Source organism: Euleptes europaea, chromosome 7, assembly GCF_029931775.1.
Source record: "Euleptes europaea isolate rEulEur1 chromosome 7, rEulEur1.hap1, whole genome shotgun sequence".
NCBI lineage: Eukaryota > Metazoa > Chordata > Lepidosauria > Squamata > Sphaerodactylidae > Euleptes > Euleptes europaea.
This window is the reverse complement of record NC_079318.1, coordinates 10,504,861-10,529,225: the sequence shown is the minus strand read 5'-3', so window position 1 is coordinate 10,529,225 and position 24,365 is coordinate 10,504,861. Positions and strand designations below refer to the sequence as shown.

General features: G+C 44.1%; 1 protein-coding gene across 1 annotated transcript; it reads right to left on the bottom strand.

Annotated features, from left to right (window-relative positions):
- Positions 1–8,106: 8,106 nt before the first annotated feature.
- On the bottom strand, positions 8,107–23,996 carry IYD (iodotyrosine deiodinase). Its single transcript, XM_056853274.1, has 5 exons — positions 23,816–23,996; positions 11,828–12,022; positions 10,582–10,741; positions 9,815–9,971; positions 8,107–8,295 (listed from the first exon to the last, which is right to left on the bottom strand). The coding sequence occupies exons 1-5, from the start codon at positions 23,994–23,996 to the stop codon at positions 8,113–8,115; spliced, it is 876 nt and encodes a 291-aa protein (XP_056709252.1). The 3' UTR covers positions 8,107–8,112.
- Positions 23,997–24,365: the final 369 nt, after the last annotated feature.

Below are 24,365 nucleotides of genomic sequence, written 5' to 3'. Positions count from 1 at the left end.
TTTGTGAATAGCTGGTGACGTATATATTTTGGTGTGATTTATCTTATAGCAGGCATGTTGTTTATCATCAACCCATGGTACTTACCAGCTTATAGTATTCCACCCAGGATTACCATGAATTGCTGGGCTTGATAGCACAGCTAAAGAATTTACAAAAGGGATCCCTGCTCAGCTCTCCACAGAACAGCATTTCTGCATTTACTTTATGTTCAGCAAGCCTGTCACATGAGAGGATTATCTACGGTTTTGCCATTACAGAGAAATGTGGCACCTGAGGAGCTTTTCTTTAGAAGTTTGCCTACAGAAATCCTTTCAAAATGCGAGCCTTTTGTCCAGAGATTATATGGAATTTGTTCTTATGCCCCCCTCCTACCCAAACCTATTTGCAACTCCGGGAGGCTGGCTGCTCCCCTTCTCCTCTCAGCAAAGGTATCCATGACCACAGAGACCGAAGATGGACTCAAACCCGGGCATCTGAAAGGCCCCCCTCCCTCCCCACACCCTGCATAAGCAAACCAGGGCAGACCTGCATTGTTACTGCTGCCAAAAGGAGGGGTGTGCCGAATAATATTGGCGTTTGTGTGGCATCGTACCTCTCCAGATATTTTTGTTCAAACGGTTTATGTATTCACAAGCTCCAGCTTTAAGTCTTCAGGCATATCCATACTACAGACTTAAAACGATCAACAGCCATTCCCTCTTCTCAAGGCGGCCTGGGAACTGAAGGTGTGTGACACCCCTGGAGGGCCTTTTGGGAGACAGGGAATCAATCAATTACTAGGGTTGCCAACCTCTGGGTAATAGCTGGAGATCTCCTGCTATTACAACTGATCTCCAGCCGACAGAGATCAGTTCACCTGGAGAAAATGGTTGCTTTGGCAATTGGACTCTATGGCATTGAAGTCCCTCCCCTTTATCTTCTGTACAAGCTCGGCACTCCTAAGGCATTTTAAAATGCCCACTCCACCTGATACTGTTTTACTCTTTTAAAGGGGAAAATGTACATCTAAAATGTACGCTGAGGCACAGTCCAGCTAAAATTAAGCACTTTTTAATGCTTTTGTTTTCAGTGGGAAAGTTCAGCTCCTATGCAGCAGTGCCACACGAGCTGGGCTTTGGGTCAAAAGTCCAGGGTTCCCCAGCTCCCAGGCTCAGCAGAGAGTGCCAAGAGCAGGCTATAACTTTGCATTTGAAATACCCATTACCATCTAAACAGGCCTCCCCATTAAAATGATGAAGTCCACAGTCTACAATTACCTAACTACTCCACAACTGCACATACTTTATAGTTCTCACATGGAAACCAGTGGGACTAACTTTGGCTGGATCATGCCCAGACTTAAAATCCCAGAAAAAATCAATAGCCTACATCATTGATGTGCAGCCTCTTTTCCAATGCCCCCCTCCCCAGGAGGTTCCTATTGTGCACGGAGGGCTCCCAAATAATCTGTATTTTGGCAGAAACAAAGAACTTCATTGGTAACTTTTAAACAAAAGCTCTGACTTTTGCTATAAACTGCTTTGCTAGACATCCTTGAGGATGCCAGCCACTTTTTGAATTCTGATGTGCCAGTGCTTGTACGATTTACCTACTTCTTGAACGTATCCCAACCTTCAGCAAAGTTAAAGCAAAGAGCTGCAGCCATTTGTCACTGTGACTACTGCAGTATTATGTGATGGATTGCCTGTGCACAGCTGGCATCATTAATGCCTAAAATGCAAACGGATCCCAGCTAGATGCTCCTGGTCTGTATGTCGTTCAGACAGCTCCATCAAGTTCAAATGCAATTTACGTGCGCACTCCAAGCTTGGTGGAGTTTGCAGTACATATGCTGTACCTTGGACAGAATAACGAGGAAGCGGATTTTGTGAGCACCCACACCTACCTGACACTGTTCTCTAGAATTCTGATTATATTTATTTATTTATTTATTTATTTATTTATTTATTTATTTTAAGCTACCCATGACATTTATCTGTATGTAATGTCTAGCAAGTCTGGCACAGAGAAGATGGAGTGCTAAGAGCTATTCCAGATTCCAGGAGATTGAACTAGAATCTAGTTGCTGGCTGACTACGTGCTAGCCTATACATCCGTATGAAGAGATTATCACAAAACCATCTGGGACTGGTGGGCAAAGGTCCTGCCACTTGCTGTACATAATCATCCCCTTTATGCCTGGTTGGAGCGGGTGAAGAGCAGGTTAAGAGCCAATCAGGGCCCATGAAACTAGGTAGGAACGGGAAGTTGACAATAAAAATATGTGAAAATGCTGCTTTCAGGCAGTTAAGGATTAACTGCCAGAGGTTCTGGTTTAGGGAATCCAAGGTCTCAGAGTCTGGCTTCTGAAGAGCCAGGTTGATGAAGTGTGGATTCTGGAAGAGGCTCACACTTAACATTTGGTGTTTCAATGTTTATGGAAACTCAAGGGTCAGGCTAATATAGGTGTATGTTCAAAAGACACAAGGAGACATAAGCAGGGACCAGGGAAATCTCTTGAAGCGTGAACTAAGGCTTACAATAAACATTTATACAATTGGCTGACTGTTGGTCTGCCTCTAAATTCATACATTTTAACTGAATCATTTTCCTATTTGACTGTGCCCAGCATAAGCTGTGTGATACAATTGTTTAGTTTCAAGCCTTTGTACATAACAATCTTTTAACCTCTTCAAGGGAGGAAATAACTTCATTTGTAAATTGTCAGCCTCTTGAAGTATGTCTGGATCTAAGGTGACAAGGCATTTTCTAAAAATATAACCAAGATAGTGTAGGAAAGGAAAAGTCCTCTAACTCCATATACGTTTGCTAGCCTGTAGAATCATTAAATAAATTTTGAAGGTTTCCTCACATATACCAGTATACATACCTTTAGAAGGCACTTGTTTTAGTCCATCAGAAAAGGGGATAGTGACAACATCAGATAAACTCCATATCATGTTATGCTATCTGTACTCATTTCCAAATCCCCATCCTTCATACTGCCACACATTTCCCGTGATTTAACTTGCGAATTATTTAGGCTGGTTTGGGGCTTAATGTCATCTGGGTTTGTTAATTTTGATTTGGATATTAGTGATGTCAATTTTGGTTGATTCTTGACTAATGAATGCTCTCTCGCCTAGTGTGCCTTAGATGCCACCATGAGGGTAAATCCTGCATTGGGTGTATTGGTTGCCACCTCTTGTCAATTTCGGGCTGTGAAGACCACTTCCTGAAAACTGGATCTTTGACAATGTTTGGCATAAAAGGGACATTCCCCCCACTGATTTTGTTCCTTTCTTGTTGGCAGGAGACAAAGTTTTCATAGGAAAGGCAGAATCAGGTAGTTGGCACCTAATGTGAGGGGTGCCACAAAGATCCATTTCATCTGCAATGTTCTTTGAATGTCATGTTAAACCTTTACCTGCGATCATCTCGTACTTTGGAGTGGGTTGTCACCTTGCATGGATGACACCCAGCTTTACATCTCATTATTTAAGCCTCTTGAAACGACTGTGGGGGTACTGGGCCAGTGTTTTGAGGATGTGGTCAAACAGCTGAGGGTATTTCAGACAAGATGGCGGTGGTACTAGTTGGGAAGGCAAAATGTTTGGCTGGTGCTGATTGACCAGACTTAGATGGGGATCAGGTTAGGCATTTTGGCTTATCTTGGCTTTGTTGGTGAATAAACAAGCTGGTATTGTTGGTAGGGTTGCCAATTTAAGATTGGGAAATTCCTGAAGATATTGGGGGGGGGGTAGAGCCTGTGGAGGGTGTGGTTTAGAAAAGGAATTCAGCATGGATGTGATGTCCTCTAAAGATGCTATTTTCTCCAGGGGACCTGATCTCTATAGTTTGGTGATTAGTTATAATTCTGGGAGAACTCCAGGCCCCACCTGGAGGTTGGCAATATTAGGTGTTGGTAAAAGCACCTTCTTTTACAATGGCTTCCTATGGAGGATAGGGGGTGACCCTTCGGGGAAACATAAAATTGGACCCTCTGACCCAAACTTTTCCAAACTTCGGTGTTCATTTGAGGAGATTCCCTTGCAGCTACCCTGCAAATGTGGAGACTTCTCTACCTCAAAAAAATACCCCCAGAGCCTTGAAAAAAAATCCTCCATAGGATAAAATGGACCCAATTTTTTTCGGGGGAAACAGAAATAAAGCCAAATACCCATTTATTGGTATGGGTATTCGGCTTATTTTGGTTTTCCAGAAAAAAATTGGGACCAATAAACCCAAACCCGATTTTTATTGGGGGGGGGGGAGGGAATGCACGGCCCTATTCCCTCTTCACTTTAGAACAGGGGTGAGGAAAGTCAGGCCTGCGGGCTATATAAGGCCTGCAAAATCATTTGGTCTGGCGGCTGGCCCTTCGTGGGTCCTGGCAGATCTGTAGTTCAGAAGGATCTAAGACTGGCGATCCGCCCCCTCCCGCAGACAGGAATAGTCTGTATTCAAGGTGGATGTGAGTTTGTTTTGCCAAGAAAAGTAACCTTTTCCACCCTTGCAGAAGAGTCATTAGCTATGGAGCTGCTAGGACCACCCAAGAAACTGTGTTAACCCTTTCCCACCCGGGCCATGGAGAAACATATTTCCTCTGTACTACAAGAGGGTTGGGGGCAAAAGTGGTGACAATGGAGGGGTTAAAGGGGACAGGGCCAGAATGCGCGGGGGGGGGGAGTTCTTAGCCAATGTATCCTCGTTTCACTCCTGGAGGCAGAAGGAGCAGGAGCCGGCTGTAGAATCTGGCCCCGACCATTCGGAGCAGGAGCAACTCCGGCATGCGTCTGGACAGCTACGCCTGGCTGGTGCAACAGACCATACTGTGCCACCAGGTGGGTGAGTGTGCCACTGGTTGGATGCCTGCCTGCTTGCCCACGCCCAGGGGGGTCATCTGGGGCAGCTGCCTGCTTGGGGCTTGGTTGGTACCCCCTCTCCCTTCTGGTTCTTTCCCCTCTAAATCCTGCAAAAGACGCGTAGGGCGGGAAAGTGTTGGATCAGGGCGTTACTGAACCGGGCTCCTTCACCTACAAGCTCCAAGTGGCTTGTCGCTCACCCCGTCTTGTGTTTGCCAGAATCTCTTGGGCCTAGTTGGGGATGGCAGAGCTCAAAAGCGAGTCGCTCTACATGGCAGACACTTGGAGCCGTCTCCAGTCGTGCCTCTTGGCTAAATGTTTGACCAAATATAGCAGGCTAATTTTTAAGTTGATAATTTTGTATGGCCCGCGAATGGTGTTATAATTATCCAAATGGCCCTTGGCAGAAAAAAGGTTCCCCACCCCTGCTTTAGAAAAAGAGGAGGAAGAGAGAAAAACCAGGGCAAGGTCGCAGTCAGTGTCCACAGTTTTCTTCTTGTGATCTTGGTCTTAGGACTAATTGGCAACATTCAACTTCTGACCTTTTTCTGTGGCAAGACCAGTCTTTTTGAATGGATCATCAGAGTTAGTGTGGAGAGTTGCTTCACTTTCTGCATTTAGGAAGGCATGTAAAACAGTTGAGTTTCAAAGGGCATTTATTTGGTGAAGGATATATTGTTTTGGGGAGTTCTTGCTGTGCTGTTTTTTTATCTTGTTATTGCTTGTTATATTGTCATTCATGCATTTGCAGTTTGTTGCTTTGTTAGCCACCTTGAATCACAGGGGATAAGGCAAGATATAAATGTTTTAAACAAACTTACTAATAAAAAAGGGGAAAAAGCTGTACTGGACTTCCCACGCTGCCCAGATATCCATGCAATCACTTTGCTTCACTTGCCTCAGACTGCCGCTGCTGATAGTCCTGGCTGAAAGCACTGTCCTAGAGATGGTGAATGCCATTCCAGCCCTGCCGATGGATGAATGGGATCATCTAAACTACAGCAGTGGAGAATCCACAGAGTAGCTGAGGGGCCCTGGCAGCAGATGCGAGTTACAGAGTTTTAAATGGTATAAATCTGGAACTAGAGATGGTGTCCGTTCCTCAATAATATAGCATAAAAGTATGTTTGATCTCACAAATGCACTCCTAAGATACACATCAAAACGGGAACTTTTTCAGATAAGAAACATTTCCATACGTATTTTCTTATGGATCCACCCATATGATCAGGCCTTGAGATGATTTCTGTTCAGATTGCATAGTCATTCCAAATAATGGACCGTGCAAGACGGATCTGTGAACCACAGTTTCTCAAGGAAGAAACTAATCATCTAAATCACGCACTGCTAGCAAACGGCTACTCCAAGAATGAAATCAGAAGGGCCATTCAACCAAACAAAAATCAGAAAACTCAGGAAAAACAGTCTCCCATAGGAAAGGTATTCTTGCCATTTATTAAAGGAGTCACTGATAGGATGGAGAAACTTTTGAAAAAACATAACCTACAAACTGTGTTTAAACCCACCAAGAAAATACAACAAATGCTACGATCAGCAAAAGACAAAAGAGACCCCCTCACCTCTGCAGGAGTATATCGTATACCTTGCAGCTGTGGAGAAGTTTACATCGGGACCACAAAACGCAGCATACAAACAAGGATAAAAGAACATGAAAGATACTGCAGACTTGGCCAACCTGAGAAATCAGCAGTGGCTGAACATGGACTGACACAAACAGGACACAGGGTCTTATTCCAAGACACTGAAAGACTGGACAATTCTACCAACTATTTTGTCAGATTGCACAGAGAAGCCATTGAAATTCATAAACATCAGCACAACTTTAACAGAAAAGAGGAGAGTTTAAGAATGAATAAGGCTTGGCTTCCTGTTCTAAAAAACCTCCAGACTAACAAAGACAACATTCAACAATAGCCATGCAGATTAGCTTTGGATTACACACATTAACAGATCACTTCAGGATACAATGGTTCCATATTAACATACCACACCCTCATTAGCACATTATCTTGATACTTACAGGACAATGATTAGCACATTACTTTTGCAGGACAATACTCAGCTCAAACCCAACCCCTTTCTGACTATATATTACTCTCCCTACACCCTTGACACTGAGAGACACTGTCCTTCAGTGTTACTACTCTGAAGATGCCTGCCACAGCTGCTGGCGAAACGTCGGGAAAGAAAATACCAAGACCACGGTTACACAGCCCGGATAACCTACAAGAACCAATGAACTCTAACCGTGAAAGCCTTCGACAATATTTTGGCCTGTAAATATTTCTTCCAAGCAGATCTTAAAGCGGAGAAGAGATGGTATCAAACAATACAAATCTTATCCATATCCCTAGGGAGCGATCTGAAGTCTAGGATTTTCCTGTCTTATTCAACTCTGTTTCTCCCTGCCGGAACGTGCACTGGTGTGTATCCTACAAATTAAAATCACCAAAATAGCAAGAAAAGTTACAATGTGATTCAGACCAAGGAGTGTGGAAACTGAAGAAATGAAGGTTGTTTAAACATGGTTGGATGTTTCTTTTGAGAAAATCAATATTACTGATCAATGATTAAACCTATTAAATCACATATTCTGATTACTTATAGTTATTAGTGAATGCAGCTGTTGTCATTATTAGTGCTGTGAAGGTGTCAGAAACACACAAAAGATGTGGCTGAAGGAGAGAGGGGCTAAAGGAGAAGGGTGTACAGGTCATGTGCCAGTTTGAACGAGTGATGCCAATAGAAATGGGACTTAATGGTCTTTAGATCTCGGTTTAGATGGGAATGTATAGTTCAGATGCGAGGCTCTGACCTGCTTTTGAGAGAACCCTGCTGAACCCATGAGTAGGGACCCCAGACTTCTGCCCCAAAGTCAGGCCTTGATGGTACCACTGATTCAGACAGGCTGCAGCCCCCTCTAAATGAATGTTTTTGGACTTAGATGCCCATGGCATTATGTGGCTGATGCTGCATGTGAATCAGACGAACGCACATGTCCAGTTACATGTTATCATGAGAACTGCAGGAATGACCTGTAACCAGTTATGTCAGAGTTTTCAGTTCATGTACAGCATCCTCTCTGGGACTGCAGGTGTGCCTAAACATGTGGATGTTTGCAAGGAGGGGGGCTGCTGCATGTCTGAATTGGCTCAGAAATGGCCAAAGAAAATAAACATCTTGCAGATTATTTTCAGTGAAAAAATCAATTTCCGAGGGTCCTGTCCCAGCTTCTCCATGGCATGTTTATACAACCACCATAATGTCATCCACTGGCTTTCGTTTCAGGTCGGGCACTGTGGCATCTTTACTGGGGTACCCAACAGGCAGCAGCAGAAGTAGCTTTTCATTCACTGGGCGCTGCAGCAATGCTCTCAGGTGTGGGCCACAGTTCAGGGGTGTCGAAGTCACCGTCACCAAACCCACATTCTAGAAAAAGAAAGAAGAGTTACAAGTAGCATGCTCTCATCCTTGTGCTGGTCTTCTGTTCATTGCCCAGAGGCCCTACTTGCCTCAGGTTTCCATTGATCTTTGGAACATGTTTCAACTGACAACCAACACCATGAAATGGTTTTCTCCCTCAGCTCAGTAAAATGTGAGGGTGTCTATGGGAGTGGCCCTGACCTGGATGGCCCAGGCTAGCCTGATCTCGTCAGATCTCAGAAGCTAAGCAGGGTCAGCCCTGATTAGTGTTTGAATGGGAGACCGCCAAGGAAGTCCAGGGTTGCTGTGCAGAGGAAGGCACTGGCAAACCACCTCTGCTAGTCTCTTGCCATGAAAACCCCAAAAGGTTTTCACTTTACACACACACACTATGGGAGTGAGATCTGATGGTACATTGTGCATATTTGTTCCCAAGTGCGTTTTTTTCCTCTTTATGTAGAGGAGGAAATGCAGCCATTTGTGCACCTGCTGTCCTGATGAACTCATAACTCAGAATCTACACATTCAGTGTGCCAAATGTAGGCACACTCTCATGCCACACATGAGCTAGTGTGGTATAACCAGTAAAGAGCTGGGTTTGAATGCAAAGACCCCACTTAAATTTTTCTCCACTATGACACTCACAGGGTAGCCTTGAGTATGTCTCTAGCGGTTGGAGTGGCGGAGGCTAATCGGGTGAACTGAATTTGCTTCCCCACTCCTACACACAAAGCCAGCTCGGTGACCTTGGGCTAGTCACAGCTCTGTTAGAGCTCTCTCAACCCCACCCACCTCATAGGGTGTCTGTTGTGGGGAGGGGAAGGGAAGGTGATTGTAAGCCAGTTTGTTTCTTCCTTACCTGGCAGAGAAAGTCGGCATATAAAAACCAACTCTTCTTCTTCATCATCCCAATCCTAGCCTATACCACAGTATTGTTGTAAGGTGATAATGACAGTATTATCTCCTGCTTAGAGGAAAGATGAGCTACAAATGTGCCTTATAATTTGCTTAGTCCTGTAACAAGAATGGGTACAATGGAGAAAGCCAGCTTCCACCAAAACAAAGAGCACAGCTAAAGGTTTAAGGATGCCTTTCTAAACCAAACGTGAGCCCAATGAACACAGAAGATGCTACTTCAGAATAAACATGTTTAGACTGGGGCTGGCAATTCCAAGTGAAATTTATGCATGCCAAGCTCTCTCTTCATTATTCCCAGCAGAGTTTAGTACACTTACCTTGCTGTATGTATCTTCTTTAGAATTTAAAGCCTCAGCCATGCTGTTTCAATAGGTGTACCTGAACACAGACTCCCCACTGCCGTAGTTCCAGATCTCGCCCATGATCTGTATTTTTGCACCAGTATGTGTGAGCATATGAAAATGATCCTTCCCCTGCCTGGCCACTGTGGCCTGGACCACAATCGATAGCAAAGTTGAAGCATGTGCTAGTTACCGTCTGGAATACTGGTGCCCATGTAACTCCAACTGTCACCCTGGTCCAATTCATACTTTAATTGCAAGCATACCTGGAGTGCAGCGAGGAGAATGCCACAGGCAATAGAAACACTGATCTCATTGTAGTAATGGGTTTTCTTTTTTCCATCTGGAAGCATTCCATACACCTGCTTGAAAATAAGGATCAGGTAGGGAGCTGTATCCAAGTATTCTTTGATCCAGTTTGTCCTAGAAAAGGTCACGATGGGTAGCCGTGTTAGTCTGTCACTAGCAGTAGAAAAGAGCAAGAGTCCAGTAGTACCTTAAAGACTAACAAAATTTCTGGCAGGGCTTGAGCTCACTGAAGAAGTGCTCTATGGCTCGCGAAAGCTCATAGCCTGCCAGAAATTTTGTTAGTCTTTAAGGTGCTACTGGACTCTTGCTCTGACCTAGAAAAGGGTGATTTTAAAACCTTATTATTACGTTATTTATTTAATCTGTAGCCTCAACTACAAATATTTGCATTGGCTATAAAAAAGCCTGATAATTATATATGGACTATACTAAAGTCATACAAACAATACTATACCATATATTGTAATAGAGCTGATGAGCTTTTAGATCTTCAAAAAAGTCAAATTAATATTTATTTTTATGCATTTAGAATATTCATTTTCACAGGATTTCTTACTCAGATATTATATGCAGATTCATTTACTTGGAGATAGTTTACAGATTTATCAAGATATAGGACACCCTATTCCAAGTCAGACTTCACATATTTTTATCCCGAGCTTACTAATATATCCAATAACTTTCTTTAAAAGATATAAGATTGAACAAGGAGAATTGCTGATACCTCAGTCTTTTCAAGTCATTAACCCATCTGTACCCCATTCTTTTCTTATAGTTTATTTCTTCCTCCTCTTCAATGATCTCCCGGATTTTATGTTTTATTTCTAGATCTTGTACTACAACAAAGGTCCATGGCTCTGTGTGTGCCCCGCTGGGAGCTGTTCCTTTAATCACATAAAAGAAGCATTAATATTAAAGAAAGCTAATGCAAAAAAAAAAATTAAGAAAATGGATCTCTAACATTAAGACCTTCACTCTGTAAGAATTGCTCATTGAGAGAATCCTAGATTTTATAAGTAATACCAGTCTCTGCCATATTTAATAATGATGCATCATGTCAGTACATGAAGGGTCATGTACTCCATAGTGGTGTTCACTTGATCCACTACCTCAGTGGATATGGCTACATGTGGACATCGCCTGAGACATCCTGAATGATAGTGCTCACAGAAAACATAGGTGATGCTGTTTTGTGGCTATGCACAAATTAAGTGACTGCTGCACATGTATATCGGTTATGCAGAGCCAAAATCAGCACAGATTTTCAGATCTTGCAAGAAATCCAACTCAAGGTATCAAAGGCCTGTTTGTTATGTTATGCTGATGGTGTGGGAGTAGGGTTGCCAACCTCCAGGTGGTAGCTGGAGATTTCCCGCTATTACAGCTGATCTCCAGGCAACAGAGATCTGTTCCGCTGGAGAAAATGGCTACTTTGCGAAATTGGACTCCATGGCATTGAAGTCCCTCCCCTCTCTAAACCTGCCCTCCTCAGGCTCCACCCCCCAAATCTCCAAGCATTTCCCAACCTGGAGCCGGCAACCCTATGTGGGAGACACTGCAGCATGGCTTCTTTCCAAATGACCCAGGCCCACACTGGAGGTGCCAATGCTGTGGCCCCTCCTTGCATCTGTATTACCCAGTTTTTAGACTGTGGCTCGTCCAACTTAGCCACAGCATTGACCTGGCAGTTCATGAAAGCAGCACCCACAATGCCAGCACAACATAAGAATGTGCTCGTAACTATCGAGGGTTTAGGGAGAGGGCCTGTTGAGGGGGAATCGAAACAGTACTGAATTCATTGATGAAGTTTTGGATCTTGTTGTTTGTGAGCATTGCCAACTCTCCTCTTGCGAGCATCTTACAGCTATCTCAGTGGGGGCTGAGTACATTTTCAGCTAATGCTAACAAGATGCTAGAGTGACCACTCAGCATTTCACATTTGCCAGGCATCCATTCACACAGTGCAGTACCTGCTGCTTTAATCACATTGTCAATAACCTCCCTTGGGACTGGTTCATCACTTATAAACCTGACAGACCGTCTCTTATTGAGCAGGGCATAAAAATCCTTTGATCTTTTAACCATGTCCTCTTCAGAGTAACGCTCAGTCATGAAAGGGACGTGAGCAAGGTTGTCATCTAAGCTTTGCCATTCGCCACCATCATCTAGAGGAAAAAGCAGAGCGGGAAGGGCACACACTTTGGTTAAGAGGTTAGCTACAGGGATACATTTGGCTCATGTCAATATAAAGTGAACATTTGCTCCAGAAATGAATATCCAGAGATTCTGAGCAATATCAATCATCCGCACCAGGTACATATTAGCAAACAAAATTCCTGAGAATAGCTTTCTTTTGCCAAGGTTTGCAGAACCTTGTCTAAGGTCATTTATGCATGGGTACTTGAACTCATGTTCGCTCCCTGTCTGACTCGGTTGTTCCTTGGAGTTCTGCATGTGTTTCTCATCCATTAGAAATGACCTCGCTGCCAGCCCTCGCAATGTCCGGGTTTTCCCATCCCTCTGTTAACCTGACTCTTCCCTCTCCCCTGAGCTCAGCCCAGCTGAAATTGCCGTGCAGAAGGCAAAGTGCGGGCCACAGGAAGATTGGCATTTCTCACAATCAAAGCAGCGTGTAAAGAAGAGGGGATTCAAACGCTTCCTTTTTCCTGCTTCCTCGGGGCTCTTTCTGAGCAAAATGAAGTCTTTTTAAAACCGAGGGTTGGATTTCTCCCCCCACACACCACTTTCTTTCAGATTGCTCTGTTTATTTTGTTTTTTGTTCTTAAAATGCTTTTTTATGCAGTAATTGGGTTTCGGGGTGGGAGATCTTCTCTCACAGTGAGCTATGCAAAGTAGGCCAATTACAAAGCATTTAAAGGGGCGGGACTTCATTTGAGCTTGGAGAGAGCTTGGTGCGGAGATTCTCAACTGGAAAGTGTGGGTCTAGCCAGCAATGAACCTCAGGCAAAACTCGCGTGCATAAATGACCCAAGAAATCATAGCCACCAGTAGGGTTCCCATTTTCCCGGTATTGGCGGTCAATCACTCACCAATCAACTGGACCGCCTGCCAACCCTCAGCTAGTCAGTGGTCAGAAGCAGGCCACAGGAAGGGGAGGAGTGATCCACGCACCCAGCACAATAATGTCACTTCTGGGTTTACCCAGAAGCGCCGGCATCTTGGCGGGGATGCTCTAGCACTCTCCCCCAAAAAACTCTATGGAATAGAGTTGCCAACCTCCAGGTAGTTAAGCAAACAAAGACAAGCACTGATGGCACACAGTGTACGTAATGAAAATTTTCCTTTTCAGAACAATTTACAAAAATAAACTGAACCCCACAAGCTGTAATATTTACTTGTCGGGTTCAGTTTATTTTTGTAAATTGTTTTGAAAAGGAAAATTTTCATTACATACACTGTGTGCCATCAGTGCTTGTCTTTGTTTGCTTAACTTCCTATATAAGCACGAGGTTTGGTTTGAACCTCCAGGTAGTGGCTGGAGATCTCCTGCTATCTCCAGCTGATAGAGATCAGCTCACCTGGAGAAAATGGCCGCTTTGGCAATTGGACTCTATGGCATTGAAGTCCCTCCCCTTCCCAAACCCCGTTCTTTTCAGGCTCCGCCCCAAAAACCTCCTGCCAGTGGTGAAGCTGGCAACCATACTGTGGAAACTCTGAGAAAGGACCTTCTTGGTTGTGGTACCAAAACTTTGGAACTCCCTCCCCAGGGGGATTTGCAGGAGAGATTTGGGTTTTGATATTTTATTCTTGTTTTAACTTAAAGTGTTTTTTGCTATTGTAAGCTGCCTTGAACCATGAGGAAAGGCAGAGTATAAATGCTGCAATAAATAAAATAAATACATTTCATTGTATTGATAAATATTTTCCATATACATATTAAAAGCTGTTCTAATATTTTAAATGTTTAAAATTTTGATCCTTCCGCCTTGGGAACCCTGTTTGGGTGGAAAGATGGCATTGAAATGTTTGAATGAATAAATAAATAAATCTAGAAATTTCAATTGGCTCAAAATGTGGCTGCCAGAATTTTTAGTAGAACCAGTTGAGCTGGGCACACTAGACCAGTGCTATATCAATGGAGCTAACTTCTGATTTGTTTACGGGACCCATTCCAAGAGCAGGTTTGGAATTTTAAGGCCCAAAGGGGCTTTCAAGCAAAGTTCTTGAAGAATCCCTTTCAACGTCTTGAACCTGCCTGGGACCCAAGATTAGCTGGAGGTGCCCTTTTGGGGAAATCTACATTGTCAGGTTTGCAGGCATTCAGGACAGGGCATGTTCAGCTATTGTTTCCAGTATGTGAAACTTTCCAACCCCCCACCCTGTGGGAAAGTCCCCCACAGAAAATAATGGCAGAGCAACAGAAAGGTATTGGGGGGGGTCTGCAAAGGAAGCCACTTTTGCATTGTGAAAGGAAACAAACAGACAACAACAAGGAAGGATGGCAATAATCATGAGTTTTCATTGGGAATGCTGTGGCCAGCCAGGGTTCCCCTGTTAGGCTGCTGCTCGATTGGCATTTTAGGAATCATTAGAAAGAAGTGCAGCTGCGCAGAGTCACCTGCTGTGGGGGGGTTGTAAAATCAAACCCATTTGTACAATCTGCTTGAAATTAGGGGTCCTTGCCTTTACAGCAGTGGTTCCCAACCTTTTTTTGACCAGGGACCACTAGGACTTTTTTGTTCGGTGCAGGGACCCCAAGGTTCAAAATAAAAATTCCGAGAATTTGAAAATAAACTTTAATCATAACTGTTAGTTAAACATTAAACTTAGAATAATATTTGAATATATATTTTTATAATAGAGAACTTTTAATTGAAAATATTAATTTATTATGGGTTTATAACTTTGTTTCACGGACCTTAATTTAGTTCTCGCGGACCCCTGGGGGTCCACGGACCTCTGGTTGGGAACCAGTGCTTTACAGGAAGGGCTATGTTCTGTGCAAACTTAGTTCCAGTATCTTCGTAAACACAGACACTCATTCTTTCCCCATTGAAATTAAAGGTCCTGAACTCCAGACCTCACGGATTTATATAAAAAACAAGCAAACATTATAAAAATCCCCCCTTGAAGCCTCGATTCGAAATTATTACACATTTTTTCTCAGCACACACCCTGAGTCCCTTTACTTTCTTCCCTCTTGATATTCTCACATTTTTTAAAAACAATATGGGGGGCCTTTGACATTGAATAAGCTTTGTGTTTCTCCCTTCACTGAGATTCCAGAGCACCAGGCTCTTTGCTACTTCTGTTTACTCTGTTTTATTGAGCTGCTTTTTATTTGACTTGCACAGGGTTTTTTTTACTTATTTTATTTAGAGTTGTACTTTTATCTACCATTTTAATGGTGTTGCATTTATTTATCCCACTATGAGTACTTTTTTAGAAGAATGGTTAAAATATCTGAAATAAACAAATGCATGAAACAAATAGTGCTTGAGAGTTGTGAGGATTGACTAGAATTTCAGATTTTAAAAAATATATTGGCAGTGCAGTTTTTTGGAAGCTCACTGATATAACTCTCTTTAGGATTACACTGTTAATGAGTTATTCATTTGAGTCAATCCAGTTATGGTAGGAGGGTTGGAATTCTGACCTTGTATTTTTATAAAATCAATGAAAGTGTCCTTGCTTTGTAAACACTCTTGCAAATACCAGTGAAAAATCAATAAATTATACTAGCTAGAGATAGCCTCCTTAATGTTTAAGCTGTTTAGAGATACATAAGAAATCAAATAACAAAAGGATTTGCACACATGGTGCAAAATTAATACCAGAAACTGCAATAGGTAAAATTAAACAGCTGAAAAACTTGAATCATATCTGATCTGTTCTGGCACAATGACAGAGTGCAAAATCTCAGATTGACAGGTTCTGTTTTACAGAGTTATTAAAGGTTTGAGGGAGATTTTCATTTACAGTTACTGGCCAGTGTCTAACAGACATGTATATATTCTTATCACGTATAATATTCTTATCTGATCTGTTCTGAAATAATGAAAAATAAATGTTCATGGGTTTATTGGCTTATCAATGCATTTAAATTGACAAATCAGCATTGGATTGCAGCCATCCACCACCATAACTGTGTGGCCTTCATGTGGGTGATGAAAGAAGCAAAACCAGGCCTTCTACAGCAAAGGCAGAGATTCCCCCAGATATGCAGAAAAAATATGAATTTGTAAATTAAGCAAAAGGAAAACAATTCTCTTAGTTAATTTGAAGATGTTCCCTAGAGCAATATTTGGCAAACAAATTGAGTGCTCTCTTCAACCCTATTGCGTTCTGGCATTCGGTAGATGGACAAAAACTCAGGCATGGGAATTAAATGGCCACATGATTGAGCAGGTGACCAGATGTAAGTACTTGGGGATGGTCCTTCAGGCTGCAGGTTCTAGGGTTGCACATAGTGAATATGCAGCGGAGCTTGGGTACAAGTCTGCAAACAACATAAGAAAATTCCTTCATTGTAGAGAAGGACACTACATTCCTGTGTGGTGTCTGGAAATCTCTCGCTATTACAACTGATCTCCAGCCAATAGAGATCACTTCACCTGGAGAAAATGGAAGCTTTGGCAATTGGACTCTATGGCACTGAAGTCCCTCCCGTCCCCAAACCCCACCCTCCTCAGGCTCTGCCGCCAAAATCTCCAGGTATTTTCCAGCCCGGAGCTGGCAACCCCACTGCAGAGTGCCAGGAAAAGCCAGTTTCTCACACTGGACAGTATGGTAGCATATGCTCTGTGTTGTAATCTTCACACGCTGATGAGATTTTGGAAGCTCTGTGCAGCTACCCTTCAGGTGAGTTTCTAGTCCTGTTTGTCTCTTTGCTGAAGCTAATGCACACCATCCCTATTGTACAGAGCAGGCAGACCTTCGCCCAGGGGTGTGTGATTATGGGCATTGTGTATAGTTTTTATACACCTTTTGGTCTTCTTTTAGTAATAGTGTGGTATTTGAAGATTGCATTTTATATATCCAGAAGTTTGGCTGTCTTGTAGGTCATAGAGGTGGGTTACATACTTTAAAAACTAACAAAGGAATAAAAAGAGAAAACATTCTATGGGGGATAGAAGCAAGAGAGCAAAACTGATTTGCAGTGGTGACATTCCTGATGCTAAAATGGTACATTCTCAGTGCTTTCCGCTTAGCACACTATTGATTTGCTGATGGCTCTAAGGAATGCCTGCTTTAGTTGCAGATAAAATAACAAAGATGGCTTTGTAGCAATCTCTGCAATCTAACCCCATTATGTGACTCTAGTGAATGCACCCAAGCAGTTCAATGGACAAAAAGTGAGGGACTGCTGGGTCAGAGGTGTTATTTTCTAGGTGTTTAGTATACCTGCCTCCTTCCTCGCCCCTAGTTTGGTGAGCCTGGCTGAATGCAACTGTTGTAACATACTGGCTTGGCCAGTACCCTTATGCTGAGAAAGTGGCTTTGAGTCACCTCCCCCCCTCTCGTTCCCTGCCTTTCCTCCCAAAGCCTGAGTTTAGGAACTATTGCAGTGGCATTGTGAGAAGCACAATGGATGTGGCACTAGGCATTGCACCAGCAAACATTTGCATCCTTGTAACAGCATGGGTTGAATGCCATTATGGCACAACTATTGGCATCACCAGGTTCAGTTTATTGAGGTGAACATTTGGAAATCCTGACGAATTGATATGAATTGAATAAGACTGTATTCAGTATCAGTATGTTGTGAAAGGGGAGGAGGAACAGGAGCAGAGGGAAGGAGCATGCTACTTAAAGGGTCGCCAGCTCTGAGTTGGGAAATTCCTGGAGATTGGAGGGTGGAGCCTGGGGAGGGCAGAGCTTGAAGAGGGAGCTCAGCAGGGACATGATGCCATAGATTCTGCCCTCTGAAGCTTCCACAGTCTCCAGGGGAACTGATCCCTGTCATCTGGAGATCAGCAGTCATTTGGGGTCATTGCCAGGCCCCACCTGGTGGTTGGCGACCCTATGCAGCCCTGGCAGTTAACCAAGTATGCGCTCCTTGTGAAGAAACTGGTTTGTGGGTGATATCTGAATGCAGCATCAGATACTCCAGGCTTCTCTTTCAGGTTGAGGTCTTGTGGACTGCGGAGACTGTGTGTGCTTGTGTCTTAAAGCCCTCTTCGGGCACATAAGTAAGATAGTACAAACAAAAAATTTTGGGGGGTAAATTTCGGGTTCAGGTTTATTGGGCCTAATTTGTTCCGGTAAACCCAGAATAAACCAAATACCCCAAAAGGGGTATTTTGGCTTTATTTGCCGGTTTTTGTATTTGGTCAAACCAAAAACTGAATATTGCCGAAACGGCTAATTTCAGGTTTATTTTCGGTTCCGATTTATTGATATGCACAACCCTAGTGTGCAGGGTCAGCCTCGGTACTTGACAGAAACTTGAAAGGTGCTGGCGTGGTCAGGCCCAGTAAAATACTGGGAAGCTGCTCTTCTCGCCTAGTGAATAGAGGCCTTCTTCTGCCTGCTGACCTTCAGGATTCAGCTCCTGACTACAAGTTCTGTGGATGAGGCCTCCAGGTCCAGGTTTCTCTTTGTGTTCCTCCATGAGGCAGACAGCACTTTCAAGGAGCTATTGAGATGGGAAAATAGCACATGGGGAAAACCCCTTCCCCTACAATACCGTGGACCTAAGCTGATTCACCCCTCCCCCCCACACACACACTGTTACATTTAACATTTCAAGAAATGGAAGGAAATACAGTCAGGGACAGCAGCCATCTTGTCTTATTTGGTTCTGTCAAATTCATTATAGGCAGGAGCTGAAATTGTGCATGCCACAACAACCCTCTTTGTTGTGGCTAAAGCAGTGGCAAGCAACACCCTAAGCAGTTTTTGCATGTTGCTGATGTTGTTTTCATCTGTGATTCAGACACCGGTTTTTGCATTTGTTATATTTAGAATTCATGCACATCTCTGTTATCTCAAATGCACTTTTGATTTGAAAACTATTTTTACCGCATTCATAAATGTTGCATCTCAAAATATGTGTGACATTGGACCTCTAGGAATGGATGTCAACACATGCAATACAGCCCCAAAATAAAGAGTTACTGGGGGGCCCAGTATGTACTGAAGATGCAATACTGGAAGGGAGGGGGTTAACTCATCCTCATACACCATTTCCATAAACTGAAATTAAATACAGACAAGTCAGAAGTAATGCTGGAATGGGAGAAAATCAAAAAATTGAGCACTTATGGCATAAAAAAGCTGTTAAGCCTATTTCAGAGTAGTGCAACCTTTATCTAGGTCCGTGTTGGCGAATCTATGGTACGCGTGCCAACTCCGGCACGCGTCGCCCTCTCTGCTGGCACGCATGGCTCAGCTGGATGGCGGGGCCCCTGCCCCTGGACTCCCTGCCGCCAGCTTTGAACTGCTCTGCGCTGCATGTAGGCAGCGCGGAGCAGTTCAAAGGCCCCACCCCCATCCCTGGACTCTCCGCCGCCCAGCCTTTCCCCTCTCCCCGACCAAAAACACGTTTGCGGGGTGCACGAGGCGGCTGCCGCCCTCCAGCCCCCTTCTCTCCCTCCCCCCCTCCCCGGCCAAAACCCCTTTGCGGGGTGCACGAGGCAGCTGCTGCCCTCCAGCCCCCTTCTCCCTTTCCCTCCCCTCCTTCCCGGCCAAAAACCCCTTTGCAGGGCACACGAGGCGGCTGCCGCCCTCCAGCCCCCTTCTCCCTCTCCCTCCCCCAGGCAAAAACCCCTTTGCAGAGCGCATGAGGCGGCTGCCGTCCTCCAGCCCCCTTCTCCCTTTCCCTCCCCCCTCCCCGGCCAAAAACCCCTTTGCAGAGCGCACGAGGCGGCTGCCGCCTCGCGAGCCGGCCCTGCAGCCCCCTTCCCTTTCTCCCTCGGTGCCTTCCATGGGCAAAAACCCTTTTCCTGGGTTGCAAGGCAGCTGCCCTGCAGCCCCCTTTCCCCTCTCCCTCCAATACCCCTTTCCTGGGCGCACAAGGTGGGAGCGCGCTGGCCCAGAAGCCTCATTCTCCCCCCCCCCTGCCAGAAGCCCCTTTCTTCAGCTTGCGAGGCTGCAGCTGCCTCTCATGCTGGCCCAGAAGCCCCCTTCCCCACCAAAAACCCCTTTCCTTGGCGCACGAGGTGGCTGCCACCCTACTCACCAGCCCAGAAGCCCCCTTCCTTCCCTGGCCAGAAAGCTCTTCCTTTCTTCCTTTCCTTTTCCTCCCTCCGTCCCTCCCTGAAAACTTTCCTGATTCCAGCAAATGCCTGCTAGGTCTCTCCAGGACTTCCTCAAGAATGGAGAAGACAGCCCTCCCACAACTGGTAGACTGCCTCTGAATGTGAAGGTACCACTATGGATGTCTGGTTCCCAGCTATATTAGGTGTAATGCAGTTTTTGTTCTAATGCAGTTTTTGCAGGCAGCATGGAGCAGTTCAAAGGCCCTGCCCCCTTCCCTGGACTCCCCGCTGCCCAGCTGGGAGTCCAGGGATGTTGTTTTTTCTAAACTAAAGCCTCAGTATTCAGGTTAAATTGCCGTGTTGGCACTTTGCAATAAATAAGTGGGTTTTGGGTTGTAGTTTGGGCACTCCGTCTCTAAAAGGTTCGCCATCACTGATCTAGGTCCTTGACACTTGTAAAATACAGTGTGTAGCCCGCTAGCAAGGGAGCGCCTTGCCGCTGTACAGTTGTTAACAAATATCACAATTTACAATTTTTTCACAATAAAGTGGCTTTTCAATATTTGTGGTATATAACACAACACAATAGAAATGTCCATAGAGGCCACCGACAATGGGGTTCCGGTATTTTATCCCATTCCGCGTCTGCTTCCTGGGTCTTGGCGATCCTATGTTGATTGTTCCGGCTGGAACTTGTGTTCCGTCCATACAGTGTATGACTTCCTGCTTCTAATGGATGACTAGATAAGGGTTGATAGAGATCAGTTCATCTGGAGGAATTGGCCACTTTGGCAATTGGACTCTATGGCATTGAAGTCCCTCCCCAAACCCCGCCGTCCTCAGGCTCTGCCCCGAAAACCTCCCACCGGTGGTGAAGAGGGACATGGGGTTTCCTTCCTTCCTTCCTTCCTTCCTTCCTTCCTTCCTTCCTTCCCCACCTTTCTCCCTAATGGGGAGCTAAAGCAGCTTACAGCCTCTCCTCCATTTTATTCTCACAACCTTGTGAAGTAGGTTAGGCTGAAAGACAGTAACTGGCCTGAGGTCATCCAGCAAGCTTTTAGGGTAGAATGGGGATCTGAACATGGGTTTCCCCAATCCTAGTTCAACACTCTAACCACTGAACTACAGTTAGGGTTGCCAGCTCTGGGTTTGTGAGTGGAGCCTGAGGAGGGCGGGGTTAGGGGAGGGGAGGGTCTTCAATGGGATATAATGCCATACGGTCACCTTCCAAAGCGGCCATTTTCTCCATGTGAACTGCTCTCTGTTGCCTGGAGATCAGTTGTAATAGTGGGAGATCTCTAGCCACCACCCGGAGGTTGGCAACCCTAACTACAGTGTGGCTTTCAAATGCAATTTTGTGGGGGAAAACTCCTGTTGCAAAGAATCCAACAATCTGCCCAGGCGCCTGTTGTGAGCACCAAAAAATAAGAAGTAGCTGCCATGAGCAAGTTAGTATGCTAACTTGTATGCTGCAGCATACCATTGTACAGAAGGATTTGTTCTGTGTTATTTTGGAGCCTTGGAATTGCATTCAAAGAAAGAAAGAAAGAAAGAAAGAAAGAAAGAAAGAAAGAAAGAAAGAAAGAAAGAAAGAAAGAAAGAAAGAAAGAAAGAAAGAAAGAAAGAAAGAAAGAAAGAAAGAAAGAAAGAAAGAAAGAAAGAAAGAAAGAAAGAAAGAAAGCACTTCCCTGCAGCATGTATTAGCTGGGCAGTTTTAATTTCCTTGGGGATAAAAGGTGCTTGGGTTGGCAGAGATCCTGGACTTTAATCGAGAACACACCACAAGGAGAAATTAGTGCTCTGTTGATAAAAAAGGCAAGGGGGAAAATTGTCTGTGCAGTAAATAGTACAGTGAATTGGAGTTATCCAGACTATTTTCTTTTTATCTGGAGGTGATCCTGCTAACCTGAGGGTGACTATTTTATAGCAGTTTTATTTGGATTTCAATCAATGAATGAAAAGCAAAACAAAACAAAGCATAAGTAGAGAGGCAAAGAAGCATATAACATAATTCACTGGAATCTGAGGCTTCTTTTGCATTGGATATATTCCCTGGGTTGAAACTCTGTTTTGAAAAGGATAAGATCCACTATTACTACTGAACATTTAATACTCCCAGTATAATAGATGTTGCTCAGCACATAGGACTGACATATTTCCCATCCAGATCGCTCCTATCCTGTATTATGCAACTATATTAATATTGTCAGTGTAAAATTTACCCAACTATATGCGCTTTTAAATAATTTTAAATACCTTAAAATTAAATTAGAAAACAAACAGAAAGGAGAGCCATTCAGGGCCCTCCACATTAGAAGCTGCATCTTCTAGAGAAATAACCCACTTGCACTCTTCTTTAATATGATATAAACAGTGACCTACAAAGCATAGGCATCTTTTACCGACAATACATAACCACCACCTACAGCCCATATATTGTGACCAACCACCGCATTTTCTTTCAGACACATCACCTCCTATAGCCAGTATAACACTGTCAAAGAGCTCCAACCAGCCTCCACCAGTTGGGCTGCTTTGGTTTGGTCAAAAGTTTCCCAAAAAGCAAAACATTAAACTCCAGGCTTTCGCCCCAGTTCCAATGAGTAGCTGCCACCAGCCCTGAACCAAAAGTTAAGCCTCCAGGCAAGAGTTCAGGGCAACCCTTACTAAGCTTCAAATTCAGTGCAACGCTTACCCTGCGAGGTAGAGGCCTTGCTAGGGGAAGATTACACTCACAAAAAGGTTTTAGGTTTTGGTAGGTGGTTTCACACTCTCTCTCACACACACACACACACACAAACACAAGATTTAGGCTTGAAATCCCAGAGTCATAGACACAGCCAATTTAAAAGGCTAATGATTTATTTTATAAGATTTATGCTGGTTACAGGAAAGAAAAGTCATGAAGTTTTAAGCAAGAAAATAACAAAATGATTTAGCATAGCTATCTCATACAATATTTCAGTTTCTAGTATTCAAGGGATTTGGCAAGGCTTCTCAAAAGCAATGTTCCAATAGTTACCAGTTTCAAGAGTTCTTTCAGCATACAAGAGTTTCAAAAGGTTGTCCAAAGGTTTCTCCAAAAGGTCAGCTTGACCAGAGTTTCCCCCTCAAGGGCCAAATCAAATGGGTTCTGATGCCGCCAGCACAGCTCTCCTGCTGTACCCCAAAGCGTGCAGGATTTGCTCAGGACTGGTCTGTCCTTATATTCGTTTTCTCAATGGCATGAGCTCATAGAGGCCAATTGAGAAAACGAAAGTAATTAGCTTAATTAATCGCTTGGTCAGAATGCTGACTCACTAATTGTCGCATTCAGGTGATGAAGCCTGCAGAACTCCCTGCACCCGGACATCGTCATGATGGCTGACCGATTAGATACCGTGACAACGCACAGCCTTGCATTCCAAAAGGGGGAGAGGAGGCTTTAACAAGTAGCAGCTGGATGCCTATCTGGCTCTCTCCCCAGAAGCAGCTTTCAAAATGTAACTACTTTACTGTTCTAAAGTCCCAACAGCACAAAATTCATAGGCCTCTAGGCCTGAACCAAGAAAATCATGAAATCCAAGAAATTGAGGGACCTCAACCTCTTGACAAAGACAATACATGAGACTCTTCTCCAAACCCCCCAGAAAGAGCTCCCATCATTTTCTCCTCTTGAGCTCATCCTTGGCACCATGTATCACATTGTTCAGGAACCACAGATGGCTTCCAAACCATGAATCACCAGCCATGTAATGGTTTTGTTTCACACCAGTTGGCAGAAGGCTAGCCTACAGGCACTAAGCCATGTCCTACCTTCTTCTCCTGGAAGGTCAGTCCTGTCCTTTAAGTCTTCATCCACCCATGGGCGAGACTCAGCCTTCTGGTTGGGTTTGCTTTCCAATTTTTTGGTCCCTTTCCCGCTGCTTTTCAGTATGATTCCAATTAATACACAGATGATTGCTATAAAGACTGGTGTTAAGATGGAAAATGCCATCGCCGTGGGACTCAAAGCAAGTGCTTCTCTTTTAAAAATGTAGGTTTTGCTAGATGAGGTGTAATAAGCATAGAAGGGGCGGAACAAAGCTTCAAGAGACAAAGGGCAATGTCCACTTCTCTTTGCTTCCTGTACCCAGGGCGTCTTTCAGGACTGTTTACACAGATCATTTGCTCTTCAACCTCCAGCAGTTTTTGAGTGCCTTCCAACCGTTAGAACCGTTTGTATTATTCCTGATTGCATGAATACCTGCAAATCTGAGTTAGCTTTCTGAGTGTTCAGTAAATCTGCTAGTGCTTTTTGATATATCACAATGGCAAAGTTAGATGAGAGAATCGATAGCTAACATTGATGTTAATGGTTGTGGTG